General features: G+C 39.5%; 1 protein-coding gene across 2 annotated transcripts in view; it reads left to right on the forward strand.

The window, feature by feature from the left end:
• The window catches only part of DCLK1 (doublecortin like kinase 1), a 253,346-nt gene that overhangs the window by 220,379 nt on the left and 8,176 nt on the right, over positions 1 to 24,791 (forward strand). The window contains exons 12-17 of one of the 2 annotated variants that reach the window (XM_075139784.1): positions 3,901 to 4,034; positions 4,727 to 4,804; positions 5,450 to 5,546; positions 7,436 to 7,516; positions 14,218 to 14,331; positions 20,047 to 20,120. In XM_075139784.1, the coding sequence (XP_074995885.1) occupies positions 3,901 to 4,034; positions 4,727 to 4,804; positions 5,450 to 5,546; positions 7,436 to 7,516; positions 14,218 to 14,331; positions 20,047 to 20,120 (578 nt within the window). The remainder of the gene's footprint in view (positions 1 to 3,900; positions 4,035 to 4,726; positions 4,805 to 5,449; positions 5,547 to 7,435; positions 7,517 to 14,217; positions 14,332 to 20,046; positions 20,121 to 24,791) is intronic. The other variant, XM_075139783.1, reaches the window with a different exon arrangement.

The following is a 24,791-nucleotide window of genomic DNA, read 5'->3' on the forward strand; positions in this document are numbered from 1 at the left end:
TTCTCCAACTGACATAGTTCTATTTCTTCTGAGAAATTAATTTCTCCTGATTTTTTCACTGATTTCTGAGTTTTCCCGGATTTGCTGACATGTTCCAGTATCAAGATGTCCCAATTCTCAATATATTCTGCAACCATAAAACAATGTTTAAGATACCTAGAATATCAGTTCTCTCAGCTGTGTGCTCTCTGCCATAACTTAGTGCATTGAGTCCTGCTTGACACTGAAGAGATTTTATGGGAAAGCTGACTCAAGCAGATCTTACTAAATTTCCAGGGGGTGGGATTTTTACAGTTGAGGTTCCTCTAGTGGCAGATGCCTTTTAGTTCAGGGTGAGGAAGTAGTTTGCCCTCGTTTTCCAGAAACTGCTAAAAACATGTTGGGTAGAAGTTTCACTAGACACTAATGACTGATACTCCTTTCGCAGCCCCTGTGCTCGTGTTCATAGGTGGCTGCATGCAGAAGTTATAGCAATCACGTGCCAGGATTCATTAATGCTGTGACTTGGAGTGTGCAGGAGGATCTTAGTCTGGGGCAACTGCTGTTGTCTTGACGTGCCTCTAAATGCCGAAAGTCTGGCAACAGTGGAGTTAAGCTTTTGGGGGAAGAGAGAAAGGTAGGCAGGAGGTGGGGGCAACAGGGAGAGGATTAGATTTGCCTGCCTACCCGTCTCTGGTATTTTTCCCTTCTTGTTCTTGTGCTGTTGCTTTCACGCCGTTACTGTCACAGTCTTGCACCTGCAAACCCCGATAGTGTGGTTACAGCAGGTTCTCCTGGCCACTGGTGTGAGAATCTGCCCGTTGCCGCCCGCCCTTTTCCTATCCATGGGGTGTAGCTTTAGGTTTAGGGGAGCCTATAACAGGCCTGCCCAAAGCAGAGCAACTAACCGGGCGGGCAGCATCTGCCCCGATCAATACATACCCCATTAGCAGGAAAAAACAACAGGGAGGATAAGCAAGGCCTAAGAAAAGCTATAGAGTTACTACAGGAAAAATATGGGGGGCGAAGGGGAACATGCTGCTCTGGAGAGGGCGCCCAGAGGAGGGTGCTCATCTGGAGCCTCCTTACTGCATCTCTTCCCGGCTCCTGGGAGAGCTTTCCCCTTCACCTCCCTCTTTCTCTCCTTTGGTTTTTCCTTTTCCCCAAAAGTAACTTTCACGCGTAGAGCAGATGCGTGCCATCAGCTATAGACCCTGCTGATAAATCTTTGTGTGTGTGAACTTGTCTCAACGTCCTATGTGCAATACCAGTTATTTCTATAAGTGCTTAAATATTCCCTATTATCCTCAAGGCATGCAAAGCCCACCTAACAGTCAACTGTCCAAGCGTTTAGGGTATGCTGAATACCTGTGATTTTTTAGCATTTTTTTTGTTCTCTAGAGAGTGTCTTCCATGCTTTAATTGGAACATTTTTCATAATTGCTGCTATTTAGCACGTTTATTTTGTCAAATCATGGGATGTCTTTATAGCCATATAATAAACCCTAGAGAACAACTTCTCTGACTGTTGCCATCTGCCCTGATCACAAGAGCAGCTTAGAAAATACTGACAGTCTTTATAGTAATAGGATACATATGGTGGCACACAATTATGTGTGGCTGCATTCAATTAGTGTTGTACAATTACACAGTTTTATTGCTTAGTTAAAACAGTGAAAGCACTACATAGTAGGTAATTTGCACTAATCCCCATTTCTTTAATTGCCCTTCAGTATTTAAATGCAGTGGAACATATATAGCGTTTGTTCTGAATAACATGAGCATTAAATTATCTTTCACATTTCTTGACTGGCAAGTAACATACCTCAGCTTCACATTGGGCTCCTTTTTATATGGAGTAATAACAGGGTAGGGAAAAGTTACTTTCTTCAGTTTACAAGTCAGCTAAAGTAGTTTTCCAAGGAAAGTAATTCCTGGAAACAGATGGGGCAAAATGCTAGAAAATGCATTGTATCAAACCTTCTGTATTAGTAAATATTGTCAAACAAGCCTTTTCCATAATTAATTTCCAGGATATGTGAGTCATACAAGGTGTGGTCTGTTGAAGGAGGGAATTTATGAACCTTCACTAGGTTAACACAACTCGGAAAGGGCTTTGTAAAAGATAACCACATGAAATAGAATGCGAGATGCTAATTAGAGTGGGTTCAGCTCTTGATGTCTAAGTGCACACTTTACATTTTTCAGCAAGTGGATATTTAAAGCTCTAGTCTCTAGCCTTTAATTAAAACTGTTGTTGAAATTAGATTTATTACTGCCATTTCAGAGAGCACTTTCTTTAGTTTCAGGAACCAGATGTATTTAACAATCTGTGTTTTTAATAAAACCATAATTGCTTTTTTCCCAGTGCGTTTCTATAAGCCTATCTTTTTTTCTGGCTTAGTAGCAGAGAAATGTGAATCCATATCAAATTGCTGGTCCTCTTAAAGATCCAGTTGCGTTATTAAAAATGACATAAGGAAAGGAGAAGGATTTTGTGTATTCTGAATGGATGCTTGTGGCTGTATCACCTGGTAGCAGGGATTCAGAGAGGGGTTTTCTCTCTGGACATGGCTAACATTAACAAAGGATAAACTTGGGGCTGTATAATAAAACTAATTATTATGAGCTACAGCAGATCTGTAACAAACAGTGGCGAGAGACTTCAAGATTTCATTTTCGCACCAAGTGAACTCTTCAAGGGTCCATTGTAGAATTTATTGCATTTTTGTAAGAAAAAAATCTAGGATTTTGCTCTGCAAACAGTTGTAGATAAATGTGATTTGTGATGTAGGATTATCTGGTCAAGATGGGTATTAGGGATGATTTTGACTTTGATTGTGAAGTATGATATCTTCTATTTTTGCACAGTGTTACTGCTAATTGTTGTCAGGATATCACTGTTGGTGAGCCAGGCTGCATGGAGCTTTGATTTGGGTTGCAAAATAATAATGTGACGCATGTATACTTTAAGAAGACCTCCTATAGACTGTTTCCATTTTTTAAGGTGCTGTTATGGTAAACAGCATTAAATTGCATCATAAACAATTTCAAAACAGGAAGCCAGAATCCAAACCAGCAGCTGGATTAAAGAAAGACTCACAGTCTAGTGTTTAATTTAGTCTTTTTATTTTAAGCATTTTTTTTATGTTTTCAGTGTTTGCAGGTTTGGGATTGCTCTTTCACACTGTGCCAGCTTTTAAAATTGTGTATTTTTAACTGATGTTTCTAGCTTTTTTCTTGTCACTATATCTTAATCTCCCTTTGCACCCATAAAAACCCATGAAAGATCATGTTGCTGCTGTGAAGACCATGTTTTAAGACAGGATTTTCATGTATACTCATTAACAGCCCTATCTATGTCTGTTGATGATGATGGTAACATACCAGTAAGACACTGATTGGTGTTTAACAGTCATCCAAGGAGAGGATGGTGTTTCTAGGTGAAATAGTCCAGCCAGGTTTGCGTCTTGTGACTTCAATACACAGAGAAGAATCTGTTGCTGCTGTCAGTGCAGTCACTGTTGTATTATCCAAGAAGTTGAAACTCCTGTGCAAGCCTTTAAGCTCCGTGCAAGTAAGATGAATAAACTCAAAAACTCTACACTGTGAAGTGGGGAGTTAATTAGGAACGTCACTGCTGGAAGGTCAGACCTTTGCTTCTGGGCTTTAGCTTCTAGCAAGTAGTATGACCTTTGTTGGCCAAGTAGTGAGGTAAGTCTTTCCCAAACACCCTGAGTACATTCAAGGGAAGTTGTCCAAATTGTCTGAGAATTTTCAAAGCAGGCAGAGAAGTATGTTGTAGGTAAGGAGGAGAAAAAAGACTGTAAATTAGAAGGAACATTTCAGGCAGTTAGTAAATGATATAGTAGTTACCTTGATGGTACTGTGTTAAACCTTTGAATTTTCCTCCTGATTTAGGTTTATGAACACCAGGATGGAAGCAAGTCCCTGAAGCTAGGAGACTTTGGCCTAGCAACAATTGTGGATGGACCTCTATATACTGTTTGTGGGACCCCGACATATGTAGCTCCAGAAATCATCGCTGAAACTGGGTAAATCACTTCTAGTGATGACTCATTGTTGTGTACACGGTGGAGCATGTTCTCGCCAATGTGCCAGATAGGAGTTCTTGCAATTAAAATTGTTATGCTGCCTTTGCTTGGGTATGATGCAGAATTATGGCTCATAGAACAATTCAGTTGGAAGGGACCTCTGGAGGCTATCTTGTCCAAACCAGCTCAGAGCATGGCCAACTTTGGAGTTATATTAGGTTCTTCTGCCAGTTGTTGGCCTGAAACTTCTCAGCTTAACACGGAGTTACTAACTAGCCATTTGCAGATACAATAAAAGTAATTCTTAAGCTGTCCCCAGAGACTGCTAGCTACCATTCACTTATTTTATTTCGTTATCATGTAGTGTCCCCTTCTTCTGATTTGTTCCACAGAGTGCCTGCTGGCTTGAGCAGCCTGTGTCACCTTTGCAGGCTTCATGTTGGTAGGCGTCATTGTCTAACTCAAGAATACAGCACAACATCATCTGTGCACTCCTACATTCTGATGTGGTGTGGTTTTAAGATGTAAATGTAAAGATTTGAAAGCGGAATTAGAATAGGTAGATAGAACATAGAGGAAGTTCAGATGAGAATATATAAGAAATTATTAATAATTCTGAAAATGTTTCCTCTGTTCTTGTACTGTAGTTCATAGGAGTTGGATGTCTCTAACCATGTCTCTCACACTTCTAGATATGGCTTGAAGGTGGACATCTGGGCAGCGGGTGTGATTACTTACATCCTGCTCTGTGGTTTCCCTCCGTTCCGTGGGTATGGACTGATCTATTCAACCATCCTTGTTCTCTGAATTGGTCCCTGTGCTGCTTTTGCATTAAGCACAGAGATCCTCAGTGGAAAAAGTTCTCTGCTGTTAGGGTTTGCTTTTTCTCATGCTCTGCATAGTAATTTACACAAATCCCATAAATGTCTGTGATTTTACTGTAAAATCTCTGTCTCATGTTTGTTTATTTTAGTTTAAACTTCATTGCATTACAAAACAAGAGCCTCCATTATGGGTTCTGGGTGCCTTTGCCTGATGTTTAAAATACACAGTGAAATAAGCATCTTCTTTCATGGAACAAATACAACATATTTTGTGGTCGGTAAAAGGTAATTAAAATGTAAGCCGCTTAATAAGGACATGTCAGATCTTTTCTCCCCCTCAAAGCAATTGCAAAGTTGTTGACAATCCTAAAGAGAAGCAGGTTACCTCAGAAAGAATGTACCAAATGCACTTTGTTTTATGATCTCACCATTCACACCCGTGGTTGCATGCTTGGGGGGAATCAACAGCTTCCAAAGGCATACTAAGGGATCGGCATTTAAAAGCAATTTCAAGAAGCCTATTGAAACCAGCTCTGGAAATAATTTCTTTGTGGCTTTTGTTGTTGTTTTTGTTTGATTTTTACTTTACAGAAGTGGAGATGACCAAGAAGTGCTTTTTGATCAGATTTTGATGGGACAGGTGGATTTTCCATCTCCATATTGGGACAATGTTTCTGATTCTGCAAAGGTAGGTTTATATAGTTGATGATGCTTTCTTCTCCAATATTATTCCCAGTGTCAGTATCTAATGAATGTTGTTCTTTCACTGTGCTGTATTTGACATGTTTCATACATCTCCTGCTACACCTATAAATTCCTCTGGGTCACCGAGTATGTTGTCGTTTTATCACTGTCTGTCTGTTAGACTCCAGGTGGTTCTGAAATGGACCCTGTCTCTATATGATGTCTCACACAACAAAGACACCAGCAGCCCTTGCTGATCAAAAAAAATTTTAAGTAACTTTGCTTGACCTACACTCCTTAGCTTGAAAGCTCCCTGGGACTGTACTTTGTATGTACTCTTATGATGGGGACCAGGTACCAACCTGGAGCCTTTGAATATTATATAATAATATTATAGGGAGGCTGTTTTCCCCTTATTAATCCCATTAGATGATAAGTGTGTTGTTTCTGTCAAAGAACCAGGCCTCGCATTGCCTGTGACTCCTTATTGTTGTCAGCGTGGTACGAAATACAGACGACTTCTGTCCACCGGTTCATGGGTTGTAGCCTCTTGGCACATGACACGAGGGGTAGAGCTTGATGTGTGCTAAGGCAGATACAACACTTTTCAGATACAGATCCTGACAGAGTTCATTGTACTTGCAAATCACAGCAAGCTTTTTAACTCTCATTAGTGCACTGGACCAAGAGCTTAACTCACAGACTTTCTAGGGATCTGGCATTCACTATAGTCATGTGTATAAATTTACATAGACAAAGAGATAATACACATGTGTATATAAAAAAAAAAGCCAAAACCATAAAACTATTCACATGGTCATCCTGTAGATCAGTGCTTAATTTCTGCCAGTTTACTTCTGTAGCCTGTAAGGCAAATCCAGGCAAAACTGTCTTCCCATTTCGTTCAGTGTGACAGTGTTTAATTAATCACAAAAAAAATATGAAATTTGGAGGTGGATGCAGGTAGTGAAAATAGCGTTCTACATTCTGAGTCTCCATTCTTCGGAAAGCTACATCATGCTTTTACAGATATGTGGAGGGTGATCAGGACTAGCGTTTTAGCCTGTTAACTAATGAGGTTAATGAATGAGATACAGTCATAGAGTTGGAAGAAGTCCTCTAAACCACATCATTGTGTTGTAGCAGGCTTTATATCATAGCGTCATTAATGAGAACTCTGCAAGTCCTTTGCCAATGATGTTCTCCTGTGAAACTTCTTCTTCCAAATAGTACAGTCTAAAATTTCTGTTTTGAAGCATTAGCCTTTTCATTTACCTTCTCTTTGTCACTAAGAATTATTAACTTTGGTCTTTGGTGATACTCCTTTATTTGCTGTCATACTGCCATCCTGTTTTCTGTGCACTCCACTCACTGGTGGAATTAGATATATGTTTATTTACATGCTAGTTGAAAACTAGGTAATTGCAGAGGAAATCAGAGGATGAAGAATAATGGGTTTAAGTGGTTTTTTTTACTATCCTCTATGTTGTTTATACAAAAGCCTAAAGTAAAATTCTAGATTTGCTGGCTTTTTTCCTACTGAGGAATTGGCTTTTTTTGATGGGAAGCTAACCTAATTTCATGCGACCATCTGTTTTGTACATTGTGTATTAGGTGCTTTTCTCTTAAACAGTGGCTACAGAACTGTGCCTCAGAACTGTCTTCTATCTTTTCAAGGTACTGATAGATATTGATTTAAAAGTTCAGCTTGAAGTTCAGCAGCTCATAGTTGTTCCTTTTTTTTTTTAATAATCTTAATATATTTCTGCAGTTGGTAGTTCACTCTCTCTTTGAGCACTCCTGCATAATCAGTTGAAGAGCACTTTAGTAATTAAATGTTGATTTGTTCTTTAAAATTGTTCTTTAAATTTGACGCAGTATTCCATTTCTCAGGAACTTATCACAATGATGCTTCAAGTAGATGTAGATCTGCGATTCTCAGCCTTGCAAGTTCTTGAGCATCCATGGGTTAATGTAAGTATTTTCAGGATTCTAGATGCTGCTTGTAATTTGGCACCTTTGAGCTCTTTTCTGTCAAGTCCTTTCTATGCCCTTTTGGAGCCAGCACATTCTAAAAATGCCACAAATTCAACTGGAAATAAGCTGGGTTAGAGGCTGGTTTAGTATATCACACGTACCTTGGAGTATTTACTATTTTATGCATGCTTAGCTGCATTTTCTCTGAAATATTTTGGGCCAGGTTTTCAACATATCTCAACCACACTTGACAAATTTATACCTCTAACAATCAGCTTGCAGGTTCAGTGACACATTTTGCTCTCCTAAAATCAGATGGACTTAAAAATCTGACAGTCATGATTAAGAGGTATTGAAATACAGTCCATAGTGTTAAGCCTACTTGATCCAGCATGAAACAGGGAAACCTTCAGAATCATATTTAGCTTCTGACGTTGAAATATACATATATTTATGTGCAGCCATATCCATTTAATCTGAGTTACCATGAAATAGCTATTTATGTTTCCTGGCTTATCTCTAAGCGACTGGACATTTGCCATAGAAGTGGTAATCAGTGAGGTGGCATACAGATAAATCTGGAAGAGAATAAAGAGATTTCTCTTTAATTAATGTTGAGGCAAGGACACTACTTAATATTTGGTAATTATTTCAGACTATTTAATATGTCTTAAAATATTTGGATGACAAGAAAGAAAAATTGGAGAAAAGCCAGATTCAAATTCAGAAGGGAAGATTGAGAAAAGAAATACAATTGGGATGAGCAGGGAAAAAAAAATTAAAGGAGGAAGAAACAATGTTTTGTTTGTTGCAAGTTTGAGTATGCAGTCCTCCCTGGAATACTATTTTGGTCCCCCAGCTGCTCTATCCAAAATCTTTTTCTCACTAAAACACTATTCTAAAAATTCAAATATACAGTAACCTCAAATGTTAATCTTTTTTTATGAAAGTGTCCTCAATATAGCCCAGAATAGTGGTGATCAGTTAAGTGTTTAGCAAGTATATGCTTTAGTCTTGGAGACTCCGTTATTGCCCAAACCATTTTTTTTTAAATTGTAAATGCTATTATCATGCAGAGCACTTCTGCAGTGTAGGAAGAGTGAAAGGATCCAGGACAATGTCTGATGAAAATCTTTTCATTTTTAAGATGACATTCAAGCAGCTGAAATATTAATTTTCCTTGGTGCCAGGTGCTGTCCTTGGACATAGTGTTCCATCACAGTTTATAATGACTTTTGGTGACTGAGGTGTCTCTCTGTCTCCGCGGGAGGAGAACGGGTGGGGATTTCTGGAGTGCTGCTAGGAGTTTGATACGTTTTTGGAGGATGAGCCCCTTGGTGCCTATTAAATATGGTGGTCTGGGTACAACTCTTGGCTCACAAAGTTCTTAAGTACTTGGTTGGCAGAAACTGGAGGATATACCAGGGAAAGTTCAAGATCTACTTGTCTCCCTTAAATGTACTATTTCATAAAAAGTGACTACGATGCATTGTTGGAAACAGGATACTGTGTTCAATTCACCTTTGGTCTAGCCCTGTTGCACTTCTCATAGTTTTATGCTGTTTATAATTCTTTGCAATCAAAACCTGTAGCAGTTCTGTCCATAAATAAGTGAAACAAATATTCCATGACAGTTCTGTAATTTCTTCTTTTCTGTCCCATTGCTACTTTTAGCAACTGAGACAAGTCAGTATTTTGTCTTCAGCAATATGGCAACGGTAGTTCATAACGCAGATCAAAACCTCTTTTGAATTTTCTTATGCATCCTCCAGATATTTTATCTGGAAGTAGAAGGGCCAGCACTGGGACCAGTTCAGGAAAGTGCTTGATTGAGCACATTCCAAATGTCGCTCCTATTTCAAGGCATCACACATGGAAGCACTTAATATTAGGCATAAAATTAACTAGATGGCACTAAAATCCTACTTCACTTCAGGAGAAATAAGAACAAAGCTGAGTTGAAACAGGTGCTTAAATGCTTTCGTGAAAAAGGACACTTCCCTGAAGTGGGTCTGAGAAGTATGTGGAAGCTAGCCTAGCAGGGACAGTCTGCTCGTGTACGGAGGCGGAATGATACACTGGTGTCAGATCCAACCTCGCATCCCCGTACCATCACCAGCCTGACCAGCTGGGAGTCTGTCATACAACCTCCCTGTACCTCATTTTCCCAGCTTCAGGACAGGGAATTAATATACTCATCCCTGTTTATAAAAGACTCTGTGATCTATGTGTCATAATTACCTGAGCAATTATCTGCAACTTTCGTAAAATACTGTCTTCCTGAGAAGAAATGGCACATGGAGTTTTCACCTAACACTCCATTTTCCCAGATAACCTGTTCAAATATTTTTGCTTGGCATCAAATGCTGGACTTCACTTTCCCTTTTCTTATTTTGGTTTTGAACCTATTCATAGAGTGGTAAACTTGCAGCTAAAATACTGGATAGGACAGCTGGCTTGAAAAGCAGGCATGTGTTTTCTTCGACAATTTTAAGAAACATTTTCTCTCTTTGATCAAACCTTTGATAGAAGTGTTGTAACTGCTTACACTGTATAAAACCATTTTGTAGATTGTAAATAACCATTCTACTTTATAGCTGCTTACTATGTGATTACTTGGTAAATTGCTGAGATTCCTGGAATGTGCTTTGACAGTTTCAATAGGAGCCAACCCTCATTTCAGTTTCAGTTTTTGCTATAAAAATAGCTGGAATCCTCCTGGAAACTGCAAAGCTTGTTATGGTCAGAGTCAGACCAGTAAAGCAGTTCCTATGTCAATAATATCCCAGCTGTTTTCAATTCAAAAAAACAAAACCTGAAAAGATGTTGGCTACGTGCCACTGCCACAGATGGAGATCTTGAATTCTAAATGCAATTCAGCAGCAGTTCCTTGCCCCCTCCATTTAGTTTATTTGGATTTGTCTCTCCTATGCAGTACACTTAGACCTGGAAACAAATCCATCAGTTTATACTTCCCCTACAGGGACCCCAGCTCTTTCCTTTACCTGCTCAAATTCTTCACAAAACCAAAGAATTATAAAAGAGGCTGGAAGCTTGAGGTCTGGCATTTTAAACATTGATGATATTGATAACCTGAATTATACTGTACAAGTTATGGGACAAACCTACTTTCTTTTTGTTGTATAAGTAGTAAATATTTCCTGATCCAGCATTGAGCAGTGAATGCTGAAAGGGATGGATTGCATTCTGTAAATCCTTCTCTGTTAAAATAATCAATATAAAATGTGGTGTGTTGTTGCTGGAGGAGGAAGATGACACACACCAGCCTATAAAGAATTAGGGAAACTGGAGCTTTTGCATATTTCCTTAACCATGTCTGCCTTGGAAATTTGTGTGCAAAAGAAATGAATAACCAAGCAGTAAATAGTAATAAGCTGGACATTTGTAAGGAAGTTAATTTAAAAAGACATTTCTTATTTGGCAGCTGCACTACTTTTGGTTACACCCTAGGAGACTGCCCAAAGAAAAATCTCCTTGTAATCCTTAAAGGAAACAGAGTCCAAAAGCTTTTTCAGCACTTCTATTTGCTCTAATTTTCTGCTGTTATTTATATAATGACCTACTCATCTGATGCTTTTAGACCTGGAGAGTAAAGCTCTTGTGACCAGCTTATGAAATGGATCTGAGTGCTTCAGGGCAAGAGGAGTCTGGGAATCCAGAACTTTGTTCCATCTTTTTAACACTTCTTTTTTCTTTGAGTGGCAATGTCTCCTGCCATAGAGAACAATGCAAATATGAAAAGAATGTTTATTAATTACTTAAATGGTGCCAAGACCCTCTGCCTCTCTTTTTTTAATTTTATTTTTGTTTCTTGCAAATAGACCATGAAAGGTATTTTGTGGAGGCTGATAAAAAAAAAATACAACTTATGATCCCAGGCAATTTACACTGTAAAGCGCTCAGGAGAGCCCTTCTTTCAGAGCGTCAGCAGTCAACATTTTCTGAAGCTTATGACCCTTTAAGGTTCCCAGAGTTGAGCACCAAAAATCACTAGTCATCTTTAAAAGATCTTATTCCGTCTGCTAAAGCTGAGATGAAATTCTGTGATCCTAACTTGCTGCGAGAAGTAGTTCCTATAGCAAAAGGTTAAAATAGGGGAAAGGAACAGTTAACCTCTTTGGGGGCTGACATCCTTCCCATTACAGCAACCTGATGAAATTCTTGTCAGCAATATTTAGCCTGTTCTCTAATTCTACAACTTACCCTGCTGATTCTGGTGAATCTGATGGGGTTTTTTTCACTTTGTGCCTTTTTAAACTGCAGAGCAGCTTGTTTTGTATGTAGTTAAACAGCTGTCATCTCTCACCCTCAATATCTGTTTTATTGTTGGCTGAAGTGATTCCAGGAGCCAGCTAATATATATTAGCTTGTTTATAAAGCACGTTGGAGTAAAAATAAGATAACTACTAAACATCAGGTAGCATCAAGAGTAGTAAGAAAATTTATACGAAAAATAGCGATGGAGTAATTCCCATATATCCCTATGCTGCATCTTAAATTGAGCTGGAAGATATTTCATCTAAAAGCTGGAGCCCAAACTATGTGTCTCTGGCGCATTGCCACTGGAACTGTGGGTGTGGCGCTTCACCAATAAAATATTACCACAGTCTTGGTAACTATTGTCTTCTCCATAATTTAGTCTTTTGACAAGACGACATGAACGTTTGGCAGGCTTTTATGTCAAGAAAGCCAAGAGAATGATTCCCCCCCCCAGTGAAGAAGAGTTGACTTCACAGACTAGCTTTCTTCTGGGAAAGGCAAGGTCAGCGGAAAGCAGGTTATTTTTAGGGGTCATATAGCACCGAGCCAAGACTCCCCGGTGTTAGACAATAATCAGCTACTGGGTTGTATTGTTTTGTTTTGTGTTTTGCAGCTGTGTGCACTTGACCATATTTTGCCAGCTGAGACATTTTGTTAAGGGGTGAGTGAGGGATCTCTAAACACAAACTCCCCAAGCTAAATAAATAACAAACCCTAAGCAACCTCCCTAAAATTCCCATATGCTCACTAGACTCATGATTTACTGCAACAACTCTGTAACTCTTTAAGTGCACTCCGAATTGCAGCAAAGCCAGAAAAAAAAGTGTCTGTCATCTCTTTGTATTCTGATCTTGTCTCTTGTTTGCCTGTATTCTGCTAGGACTTCGCTTAAGTGGATTTTTAAGAACTTTTTCAACTCTTGATAGCTACGCATACCATGCAGCACCAGCTTGGGATGACCATTGCAGATGGCCAGTGCCCTGATATCCTGCATATTCTGCCTGTTCTGGATTTTGTTGCCTATTCCGCCTATTCTGCATATTGTTGCCTGAAATCCTGCGTATTCTGCTAGCGGGGAAGTCTCACCGAGCGGTGGCTTTTTGCCCTTTTTTCAGGCATAGGGATCTTACTTGCAATTTCTAAATAACTCCTTTCTTCTCTTGAGCTTGAATTCAACCTGCTGACTTGCACAAAACTGCAAACTCCCTTCTTTCTGCTAGGGTTTCTCTCCAGCGTCGAGGATGCCTGCGTGCCTAGGTGCGGATGGACGGGTTTGCTCTGCGAAGCGGGATGTCTCAGCCGGGAGGAGGCACCTGCCGGCCCAGCCGCGCGGCTTCAGGGCTGGGGCTCGGTGAGCGCACGGCCGGCTCACTTGGTGCGCGCCACAGCAGAACACGTGTCTGCCGCGGCTTGGCCATGTACGTGTGTGCCTGCTTTTACCTCAGGTTAGCTCAAGCTGAGAAGACGTGTCTTTCGGCAAGGAAGAAGAGGCCATCCACAGCTGGCTCCAGCCCTTCTTTGCTTTCCCAGGCAGTCTGTACCTCTGTCTGTCCTTTCCCCACAGCATCCCAGGCCTGCGTGCCTGGGGAAGGAATTGCAGTCCCTTGTTATCAATCAGTTGGAGATTCGATTTGCAGAGGTGGCTTTGTTTAACTATGGTTTTAGTACGGTACAGTCATAGTCTGTGGGGAGACTTAGCAAGCCGTAAGCCCACGCCTCAGCTGGCCTGCAGACGTATGCAATGAGACATCCTGGCGTCGGTGAGGTCCCGCGCTGGCCTGCCCTGAGGGCCTCGGCCGGGGCATGTCTCAGCTCCCATCTTGCCGGGGTTTCCTCGCCGTGGGACTCACTGAGCCATGGCTGGAACGTTCACCCAACCCCATAGTCCCCGAGTTTGTAACTTTTACAACGAGACAGGGACCTTATTGGTATCTCACAGGGCTGTTGGAGATCCTTTCCTGCGTCCTACCAAAACAGGGCTTCTGGTTTCTATATTCTCTTGGGCTCTTTCTACTTTTGAAGTCATTATCTTTAAATTTATGTGATGAGTAAACAGAATCATAAACAGGTCCGAGTTTATCAAGCTTTGAAATATTAATGAACCTAAAAATAAGTGGTAGTTAAGACATGGTAGAAAGAATAATAAAATATTTTACAATTATTATTAATTAACATCACCTAAAGTTCGAGAGGAAGATGCTGGGTAAAGAAGAAGAGAGAGGCTGGTTCATGACATAATATGATGTTCCCCTTATAAATAACTTAAATATATTAATGGAGATGATGACTGACCCATATTTCATTACAAACTTTTTTGTAAACTTTTTCTATATTGACAGGTGCTATCAGAATCACCTTGCAATTCCTTTTTTTCGCCTTTTCTGTCTGAAGTTTTATTTGGCTTTATTTCTCTGCAGGATGATGGCCTTCCAGAGAATGAACATCAGCTCTCGGTAGCTGGGAAGATAAAGAAGCATTTCAACACAGGCCCTAAACCGAACAGCACAGCAGCTGGAGTTTCTGTCATAGCAGTAAGCATCTGAAATACACAGCTGAAACACTTAAATATGTGCCCGCAAGACAGTGTGTGTTTAGGACATGCCACCGAAAGAAACCAGAGAGGGTTAATCTTTAGATCATTTGAGCATTTAATTAATATAAACATAGTTAGACTGGTATTCTGCACAATTTCTCCATTGATTCTCCTTGTGAGTCACATTGTTATTTAACAGCTGTAGGAGATCTAACAGTACCCGCACTTCCACATTTTACCAGAAGATCAGTGGACCTAACTCCAATGTAGATTCAACAATTCGAACTATGGGATCATGACATTTTACTTGGCAGCAGAATCATCACATGGATTGGGGCCAGACAGAGGTTGTAGCAGAAGGACATCAGCACTTTACAATGAGTGAAAATTCCTTCAAAATTGTAACAGAAAATCTGTATGGCAGCCTGAGCTTCTCTTCTCTGAAGACATCAAAGAGACCTATGATGCCTCAGTGCTACCTTCAGAGTTGGTACGAGTCTAGCCACTTCAAATTCAGCTGAGCAGCAGCATTTTATTGTACTGCCACATGCAAGCTGCTTCCCTTTAGGCAGAAGGACTTAATTGGGTAAAGACTTAATGAAGCTCCTTGCTGCCTTCTGTCATGTTGCAATTCCAGTCTAGGCATTCCAGGTTAGAACATGTCGAAGCTTCTGAAACTAACCTTGACCAAACTTTTGACCAAGCTTTACGGAGGTTTCAATGGCACCCTCAGTGTAGCATAGGTCATATACATTTGTATTTTTTCCTCAAAGATGAACATGTGTATTAGATATACACGCGCACAGAATATATTCAGTGTTTTATGAGATTATTCATACTAATGCCATTGAATAGCAACATGCACATCCTTTACATTTTTGATACATCTGCCTGTGTTTGTAAGTTTTTCTTTATTACTCATGGTAATGTTAACGCTCCAAATAGTCACTAAAAATAAGTGACACGTTAAACATAACCATTCCCATATCAGATTACTCGGTGTTCATTCCCAGCTTCCATAAATTGCAGGTGGTGTGACTGCACATGTACACTTTCTTGTACTGTTTCCACTTTCATGTTTCTCAGCTCAGCCCCTCCAGTGGTGAGTTAAATCAGCATGAAGTAAACTCAGCTCAGCACGTGCAATCTGGCTCACAGGTGTGAACTGTTTGTGCAGCAAAATGGATACTCTCTCAGAGTTACTTGGTATAAGTACTTAAAATTTCAAGCTGTGCCTCTCTCATATTTTTTCTTTACTCTTTCCAATCCTGAACGTCCTCAACATGGAGGCAAGTTGTTCCTCATGCTTTCCCTAGATTTTCTCAGTCATCAGCTAACATAGTCAGCATTTATTTATTTTCATTTTTAAGCAATAATACTGCAACAACTCTCCCACAACTAAAACATCACATACCCATTGCTCATCTGAAATTCAGGTATGTTCTGAATAGACTAGCTGAACCCGTGTTCCGTTCGAATGGACTGCCAGCACGCTTGTCCATGAGAATTACTGCTCGATCCTCCATGCTAATAACTTCAAAGCTTAAAAGCGAGAAATGATGCCTCTGTCCTCATCCATTCCTCGCCTCCTTTATGTTTTTAATTTCCCCACCCTCCTCTTTTTTTTCTTTGCCCCAGTTGCTCTGCCAAGGAATTGTTTACAGCAGTTTGACACTTGAGTAATGAAAAAAGACACTGTAGTGAATCTTTCCACTGCAAAACATTATACATCAGAAAAAAAAAAAGTATATGTTTAATTATATTCTTAATGGCTTTTATTTATTTTTTAGCGTTTGGAAATTTAACAGATTATTTTTAGTAATCATCTCAATGGGTGAACATCATACTCTGGCACGATTAATCCTGCAACTTGGCCTATAAAGTAGAAATGTTTAGAATATTTTTACAGAATTCAGAAAGTGGTTTGATTAGCTTGTGTCAATTATTTTCTAAAAACTTGGAAGACATGGGGAAGTATAGACCTCTTTAGGGTTTTGGTAACATTCCAGAAAGCTAGATAATTTTGATCTTAAGAATAAATTGCCTTTATTTTCTACAAAACTAATTTAAGAAGTAAAATAAAGCCAAAAGCAAAACAACAAAGCCTTTAATTGTTGTTTCTGCATTTGAAAGCATGCTTTATATACATTTGACGTGCATGTCATCAGGGTTTTGCATTTGGGAATCTTCCTTTAACTGTGAAATCTCAAATATCATAGAAATAAATCTTATTAATGAAGCCTGCTCTAGATTTAGAATTTTCAAAGTATGTACAGATGCTGTAACATATTGTTCAGCACTAAAGACGTGCACTAAGTATATTTTCTATAAAAATACTGTTTTATTGTGACTGCCTGTATGTTTACTGTAACTTTTTGAGAGAGTGCTTGTGTATATAATATATAGAGATGTCTTCTATATATTATATAACACATCTGTGTCTGCGTGTGTGTTTGTGAAAATGTGTTAATATGTGCATATATTTATATAGCTTACTTAATAGTATAAAAGATAAATATTTGCACTATTTTGAGTTTTATACTCTGTTTATGTACAGAGATAGCTAATCTGTGGTATTTAGTTCTTAATTTGTCCTCACACTGGTATGACATATATGCCTGTTTTCTTCGGTGGTAAGAAGTAACACACCTCAAAGATCTCAAGCAGTATTTATCATATGCACCAATTAAAACTATAACATAAAAATTAAGTTCCTAAAGATGTGTCCCAGCTTGACTGGGAGGAAGTTTGAAGCCACGTGTATTTTACATGTGTCTACTGTGGCTACTGCTTCCTTTAGCAATGTCCAAATACATTGTATTGACTCCTTTGGTTCAGACTTACGTCTGCGTTGTTGATGTGGTAACCCTCAGTAAATGTTGTCTCTGACCGTGCAGGGCAGAGACGGCCTACAAGTTCTCGTGCATGTGTCCAGACTTCAAGTTTGTCCACATTTGAAAGGATTTGTCAGTTTGGACAAACTACCATAATGAACGTGTTGTGCATGCCTAGCAAAGTAGTTCCTTTGCTGATGTAGCAGAAGATGATTCCTCAAACAAAATTAACTATACAGGCAAAGAGACTTTTCTGTTGATACATTAATATATCATTAAAAGTTCTGCCAGCATAACTGTGTCAGTTGGGAAAAAATTCCCTTAAACCAACATAGCTTTGCCAGCAAAATTTTAATTGGAGAGCTAGCTTTTAAAACAGCAAGAGAATTAACAAGTCCCTGAAAAACACTGCTTGCTGATGGGAGAATATTTAGGAGGAAGATCACTTTACTTGCCCTGTTCTTAAACTCTTGCCATAGGCATTGACTATGGGTCTCTGTAGGAGACAGGGGCTGGGCTAGTGCCCCTCCAGTCTGTATCAGAATGGTCGCAGTACTGTAAAGCATGTGCCAAAATATTTGCATGATCAAGTTTCTCATGCAGCTTTCCAATAGAAACAGTATTTTGTAGTTCCGTGATGGTGTTTATAAAAGGTACTGCAGTAAAAACATAAAACAAGACTTTTACTAAATAGTCTTTTTAAAATTTGGGGATAGATTTTTTCCTTCAATTCTCCAAGGATGTTATCCCATATGAGGGGTTTTTTTGCCACAAAACAATACCCTGTGACTGTACCCTCTGGGCTTTAGTGACAGTGGCTAAAGTGACCAAGAGCCAAAATAATTTTTTAAGAATGCTTCTGTGATCCAGAGGTGTGCTGTAATTCCGTATATGAACTGAGCATTGTTTAATTTGTGTTCTTGTCTGAAGTGTTAAAGCTTTGCCTGTATGTTGTCACTTTTGTGCTTGTATTTTTGCCATTGTTAAGACAGAGGAAAAGACTACTGATAATATTCTGTTAAGGTTGTATGAGGCCCCTGTCTTGGCAATGGGAGTAAACTCCAGCTGGAGACTCACAGGAATCCAATAGGACAGCAAAAGAGAAAATCTGCTCAGAAAGTTGGTGCAGCTCTCTGCCCCTTGCAGAGTCCTCGCTGGGCAGTGGGCACCGGCGCGGGGCCGCTGCCTGCAGTCCAGCAAGGGGAAGGCAGCGGATGGGTCATTGCGCTGAGTTCTGCCAATTTTAAAATAAAATTAGAAATTCCAAGTGGCATTTTTAGCAGTGGGATTTCTTGGGTGGTGTGGAAGAGAAGCCAAGTTTAGTCTGTGAGTTTTGCTCGGCTTAAAGATGAACCCGTGCCTCGGATGTCACTTCCCACCTATTGTCTGTGTTGTCCTGGGATCATTGTCCGCAGTCGGGTTTCTCATGGCAGGATTTCCACACCGACCAAATTGTTTCAACTCGTGTTAGGAAGCAACTCTCCCGATTTTCTCTATGTTACTTTTTAGCTATTCGATTTTAGGGCAATATTTTTGATCTGCTTTTTAAGAAAATATCCCTTTTGTGTATTTTATATGCAGCATACAAGGAAGCCAGTAGATGGCAATAGTAGACCAGTGTAGTTAAGCCAACAGAAAATTAACTCTAGGTACAAGGTTCTCATGGTTTTAAACAGGAAACGTCCTTTAAATAATTCTAAATACGATGAAAGCGGCATTGTTTTCACAAAATGGAATAAATTATTAAATTCTACACTTGCAGGGGAGTCATCAAGAAAAATTTAAATTTGCAGTTAGCTTGAAGTGGTTGGTAACTAGAAATGTGTTGAACTGCTTTTCTGAATTTAGAATTAGAAACTGTCATCAGTATTGGAAATATATGCCACGCTCTTATTGAAGCACAAAATAAGGGCAAAATTTCATAGGGCAAAATGTGAAAATCATCACAACTAACAATTTTAAAGCAGGCAGAGTGTCTCCCTCAAAATATTTTCCCCTAAAATTTTATTTAACTCGGCTAAATGATGTCTCCACCGTTTGTTAGTGCAGCACAGAAGGATTAGAGACAAAACACATTTTCTTTGTTCCTATGCACATGATTCTGCTAATGATAAACTAAACTTAAAAGATCTATATTCCTTAAGTAATATCACAAGCACACTTTCCTGGACACAATGTTAAGTTCATTTCCATTTTGACTTTAATTGGTGCAATTTTAAACCAAATAGTTTTGTACTGTTATCTTTTTGAGCATGAGGTGTAAGCTGAAATGATAAACAATGTTATTCATGGCTCTGAGTAGTCCGACTCTCCAAGGTTAACGCATTTTTAGAAATGAATTACCATGATTGATGGGGTATCAAAACCTGATTCTTTTCATCTTTACACATTCCATGATTATGAAGCAGTCTAATTTAAGCCTTGTGTAGTCTGTCTAGCCTGCTCCTTGTGATGGTTGCACTGCATTTTTTTTTTAAATTATTAAACCTCTCAGTTTAATTGCAAAAGATAATTTTCCATTACTGGTATGTGCAACTTGAAAGGGCACTTCTGTCTTTGGAGGTAACAAGATATTTGTCAGACTTTCAAATGAATGCATTATGCATTAAGTAACCTATTTCACAAACTCCTTTTTAGTTTGAATAAATTGGCTTCTAATTTAGTAACAGCGAATCTAGAGTTAGTATCTTTTTCTTTTATTTATTTACTTTTTTTTCTGTTTCGTTTTCGTCTCTGGTACGTAGCTTTAGGATGTTAGATAAGTGCCTTCTGAAAGTGAAAACAGTAAATATGCACTAAATAAGGAACAGCTTGCTCTGGAGTCTGAATTCTTTAGCCTAATGTCGATCCACTGAGTTGCCCCGTTTCTCTCTGCTCAGCTGGACCACGGGTTTACCATCAAGAGATCAGGGTCTTTGGACTACTACCAACAACCAGGAATGTATTGGATAAGGTATGAGATGGTGCAGCGCCAACAGTCAGTGTTTCCATGGCAACGTGCTGGCAGTCTCCATTAACCAGTTCCTTCAGTGGATAAACATGCTTTTTGATTTGTTATCCGGTCCATATGCTGCTTTATCAGTTTCGTTTTAATCTTGATTGAGATGCCACACCCCCTCATTCCCTTTCTTCACCCATCCCTCACACCCACATCGCCAGCTTTCTCTTCATCGCACATGCTCAGTATCAATTTCCCCTATAGTTAAAAGGACAGTGTATATAGAATATCTACTAGATATGCTGAAGTACGCACCCTCCCCCTCCCTATTGCTTGTTAAGGCATCTGCTTCCCCCACGCTCCTGTTCGGAAACACACGGAGCAGCAACAGGCTCTCAGCATATATTGTCTTCTTTTTCCATGCGAGATGTGGAGCTATATACTGTCATTTTAAACCCACTAAACACAATCCTTACCTTAGATTGAACAATGCATTTACGTAACGCGGTATGTAGAAACTCTCCTAAGTTCAATGAAATACAATGCATTGTATGTGCTGGTAAGCTTGTGTTTCTAACAAGGCATTCTTTCTCTTTTCTTTTTAAAACCCTTCTGATACCTGTTTATTTTGATTTGATTTTTTTAAATATTGCATGAGTCTTTTGAATATCTTTTTCTTCATTGTGTAACTGTGCCAGGGTTGTCGTTAGCTCGCTTAACCTGTATGATAAAATGGGACTCTGGGCGGGAGGGGGTTATTCTGGAGTGGGGGCAAGGAGGGATCCAGATCTGATAGCCCGCGCAAGGCCCGTGCACCTCCTCAATCAATCCAGAGCCCTGGAATTTCCATCAAGTGGTTGTTTGCTGGCTTTTTTCCTTTGTATTACTCACAAGACCTGCAGTTTGATAGCTGGAGAAATTTTTTAAGTTTCTTGCGAAACCTGCGTTTTCTAACACTGCAGTGATTGAAGCCTTTAAAAACTCATCTGTGAGGTATTTGGAAAAACCCAGCAAATTAACTGCATTAGCAAAACAGCAGAGATGGTCACTGCAAGTGTTTCCAGTAAAGTAAAACTCCCACCTGGATCATTTCACTGAGTGCATGGATCGGGCTGCAGCACAGTTTCCATAAAACCTAGCAGTTCCCTGAGCGCACACTGAGGGTTAAGTAGATTCTGATATGGATGTTCTGGGGAAAGAAAAAACAAAAATAATCCTATTTCTCAGGCAAGAAGTAGAAAAGTAGTTCCCATCCATCAGCTGAATGCTGGCTAGCAAGAACTGAGAAACATTTTCACTCCAAGTGCTCGAATGTGTAGCAGTACCTGTAATTCCAGCCTATCGCACTTGTGTCCGTGGCTATAAACCTACCGCAACCTGCAAGGACATAGCCAAACCTGCTTGGTCTATCTTGTCACTTGGCATCATGCTTCGCAGGTTCCAGCCCTGTAACGCAGCCAAGAGACGGCAGCACAGCGCCTGTGCTTTTTGGTTTTGAAGAAGGGGGGGATGGGGTCTGAGTGCCCAGCTTTAGCCAAGTGTGGGTTTGATAGTATTAGAGGAATTTTTCTTTTTCGCTTATGAAGGAAAGATGGCATTTTGTGTCAAGCAGGACTTTGTCAAATAGTTGCAAATTTAATGCCTCCTCTGTAAAACAGGGGAAAACTCACATGAGCTTTATTTATCTTCCTGGAGCTTAATTGGTATCCATGATCAGCTTACACTCCTTCTCTTCCTTACTACTTTTATTTTACACACAAAACAAACAAACAAAAACAGAAATCTGTCTTTCCATTTGCTATACACAATGTTTGGATCTTTTAAAATCTCAGCTTCAGGGGGGAGCAGACCACCAGAAACAGGAGCCTGGGATAAAAGGGAGCGTCTCCTCTCCGATTGGCCTTGACTCTTGCATAGCCCAGATTTTGAAACAAACCATATGCATTTTGAGGAGGTAGGGGGGGAAGACTCTAATTCTGCAACTTGGTAAATAAATAAACGCTATAAAAAAAAAAGGCCATTTGACTAAAGCACTAGTAATGGCTGCCATCAGCATACAAAATGACACATCCCTGAATAATGGGCTGGAGCAGATGGGCGATAATCTCTCTTATTCATACATAAACTGCTCTGTTTTCCAGCTGGGGGCAGTAACAACAATGTTTATAATTAGTGCTTTCTAAACAGGGCACCTAGTGTGGAAAGGCAAATTGGGAGAGCAGGGCTCCTAGGCGTAGATGCTTAATTAGGAAAGGCTATGAGAGGGAGTACCTCCGAACAAGCACTGCCCTGTGTTTGGTCCTCTTTCGTCTCCAAGAAACAAGCAACTGCTGTAGTGACCAATGTTTTAGTCTAAATAAAACCATTTCGATTTAGCAAGTGTTTACTTTTTAGTAGTAACTGTAAGCACAAATGCAAAGCATATGAAAAGGTTCATCAATTTCCATCTATAAAACAGTTAATTTATCACAGGCCCATGAAAATTAACCTGAATTCACAAGTACAGCGAAAAATGAAAGCAGGTCCCAAGGAAAATGTAATGCTCCCTTTGTTAGTGTTAAAAGATTGCTTTCGTCTCCACTCCTTTGATCGTCTTTATCCCCAGTTTCTAGCAGTCTTCTAAAACATCTTTTTAAATGGCACTATTTCCTCCTTCAATCAACCAGAAAACCTTTTCCTTTCTCTGCCTAAAAGACTTTCCTATTCGAAGTGCCTCAAAGTCCTAATTTTCTGAGCACTCATTCTGCATCCTGTTCTATTCCCTTTCAGTAGGATAATACGTGCAAAAGTGACATGACTTTTTCGAGATACTAAAATACACAAGGTATGAGATATAATGCCTGGAAAATCTAACAGTGTTTCTTGAATATGAGGAACAGAAAAAACACAGGGGCCAAATCAGTAAAATCATTTGGACCCCAGCCTGTTATGTGTTTTAAAGGCAGCCCACCTAACGCTGTCGGGACATCAGCCCTGCAATCAGGAGTGCACAAAAGGCCAAAGCAGCATCAGTAGGGAATGAGATCTGGAGGTCCCAGTTAAACCCCCGCAGTCTGCACTCTCCCAAGGCTGGTGAAACTTACTGTTCCGGATAGCCAGGAAAGCCAGCCTCAGTGTAGCTGGGTAATGCCCATGGTGCAATCACATCTTCATTCACCCCAAATTGCCAACGTCTACTCAAGTCAAAGACAGCAGAGATCACCCATCTCTGAGCAGAGGTACTATGGTTGGGGTTTCTTTTTTTTCTCCAAAGTCAGCCCATTCTCTGACAGATCTCTTGAAAGCCAATGCATTCATCTTTTATAATTTCCCTTCTACTAGAACTTAGCAACAGTGACCACAAAAAATCCAAATGGCACCTGCATTGTCCTTCAGAAATATCATACCGATAGATTTACTTTCTTATAAGGAACTTTTCTTTAAGATGTACTTAACTGTGGCTTTTAACAGTTTGTGTGACTCAAGTTTTTTGGCTTTTTTGTAACTAAGCCAGAATATTAAGAGTGAAAATATTGCAAGCCTTCTCTTTAGCCCCAAGTGTTGCAGTGTCCGGTCCATAGCTGCCTTCAGCTGCTTTACCTGTTCCTCGTAATGGCAGCACATTTTGAAGGCAATACTTTGCATAACTTACCAATGTTTTCTTCGACCCTGAATTTCCTTACTGGTTCTGGTTTATGTCTGAATCTTAACATTATTTTAATCTGCTACTGACAGAATGGCCTGAACTTTCTGCCTTTTCTGGGCTGATTCAGAATATCAAGGGAGCACCAGAATGGGTGTATCTAACGTAAAATATTAGTAGAAAATATTAGTATATGTAGTATTATATATAAGATTAGTACAGAATGTTAGCGTATGTTATTTTTTATATATCCACAGACACTATATAAAAGCTAAAAGAGCAAACTAAAACGCAGGAAATGTATGGGAAAGTCATTAATGATCTTATCTATGTAATGACAATAGCAAGGAGATGAGTTACATTGGATGCTTAATGAAATCATCAATCCAGTCAATACTGAATTCATAAAATACTGGATTTTTAAAATACAGTTCTCACTGTCACAGTGAAAAAAGTATATCTGAATAGCTCATTTGAAACCCCATAGTTCCATCCTCTGTGTTTGGTTCCTAATTCCCATTATTATGCATCTGTCGAGTTACTTACACCTGTCCCAAGTGGATACAATACACTTTCAAGTCAAAAGTTATAGCCAGACCTCTTGACAATGGGACAAGGGAGTTGGGAATCAGGCTTGCTATCTGTAAAGTGCCATTTTTAATACCGTAAAACCCTCTGTAAACTGAATATTGGTAAAAACAGGCAAACATCTAAACATTTAAAATCTCTTCTCCTGCTCTTTGACTAAGAAAACCACAACTGATTTACAAACTATAAATAAAATTCACCCATGCAAACAACTTGGCACTAAGTCTCTTCCACGTGTAATTGAAACCAGCTGAGGAATCGTGTCTCTAAAAAGGGGGGATGTCAAAGAGTAAACACAAACTTAAATATAGCAATATGAATTCAGCAGTTATATGTGTAGAATACTTGTCTTTGTATACACTCACCAGTACAGTACAAAGCATACATCAAATTGATTTGGTTTTCTTTCTTTTTTACTTTCATTTTAGCTAAATTCCGTGCCAGAAGTTACACGGTGCGCTAAAGCACTGGCCTTT

Source organism: Calonectris borealis, chromosome 1 (assembly GCF_964195595.1).
Source record: "Calonectris borealis chromosome 1, bCalBor7.hap1.2, whole genome shotgun sequence".
NCBI classification, from domain to species: domain Eukaryota; kingdom Metazoa; phylum Chordata; class Aves; order Procellariiformes; family Procellariidae; genus Calonectris; species Calonectris borealis.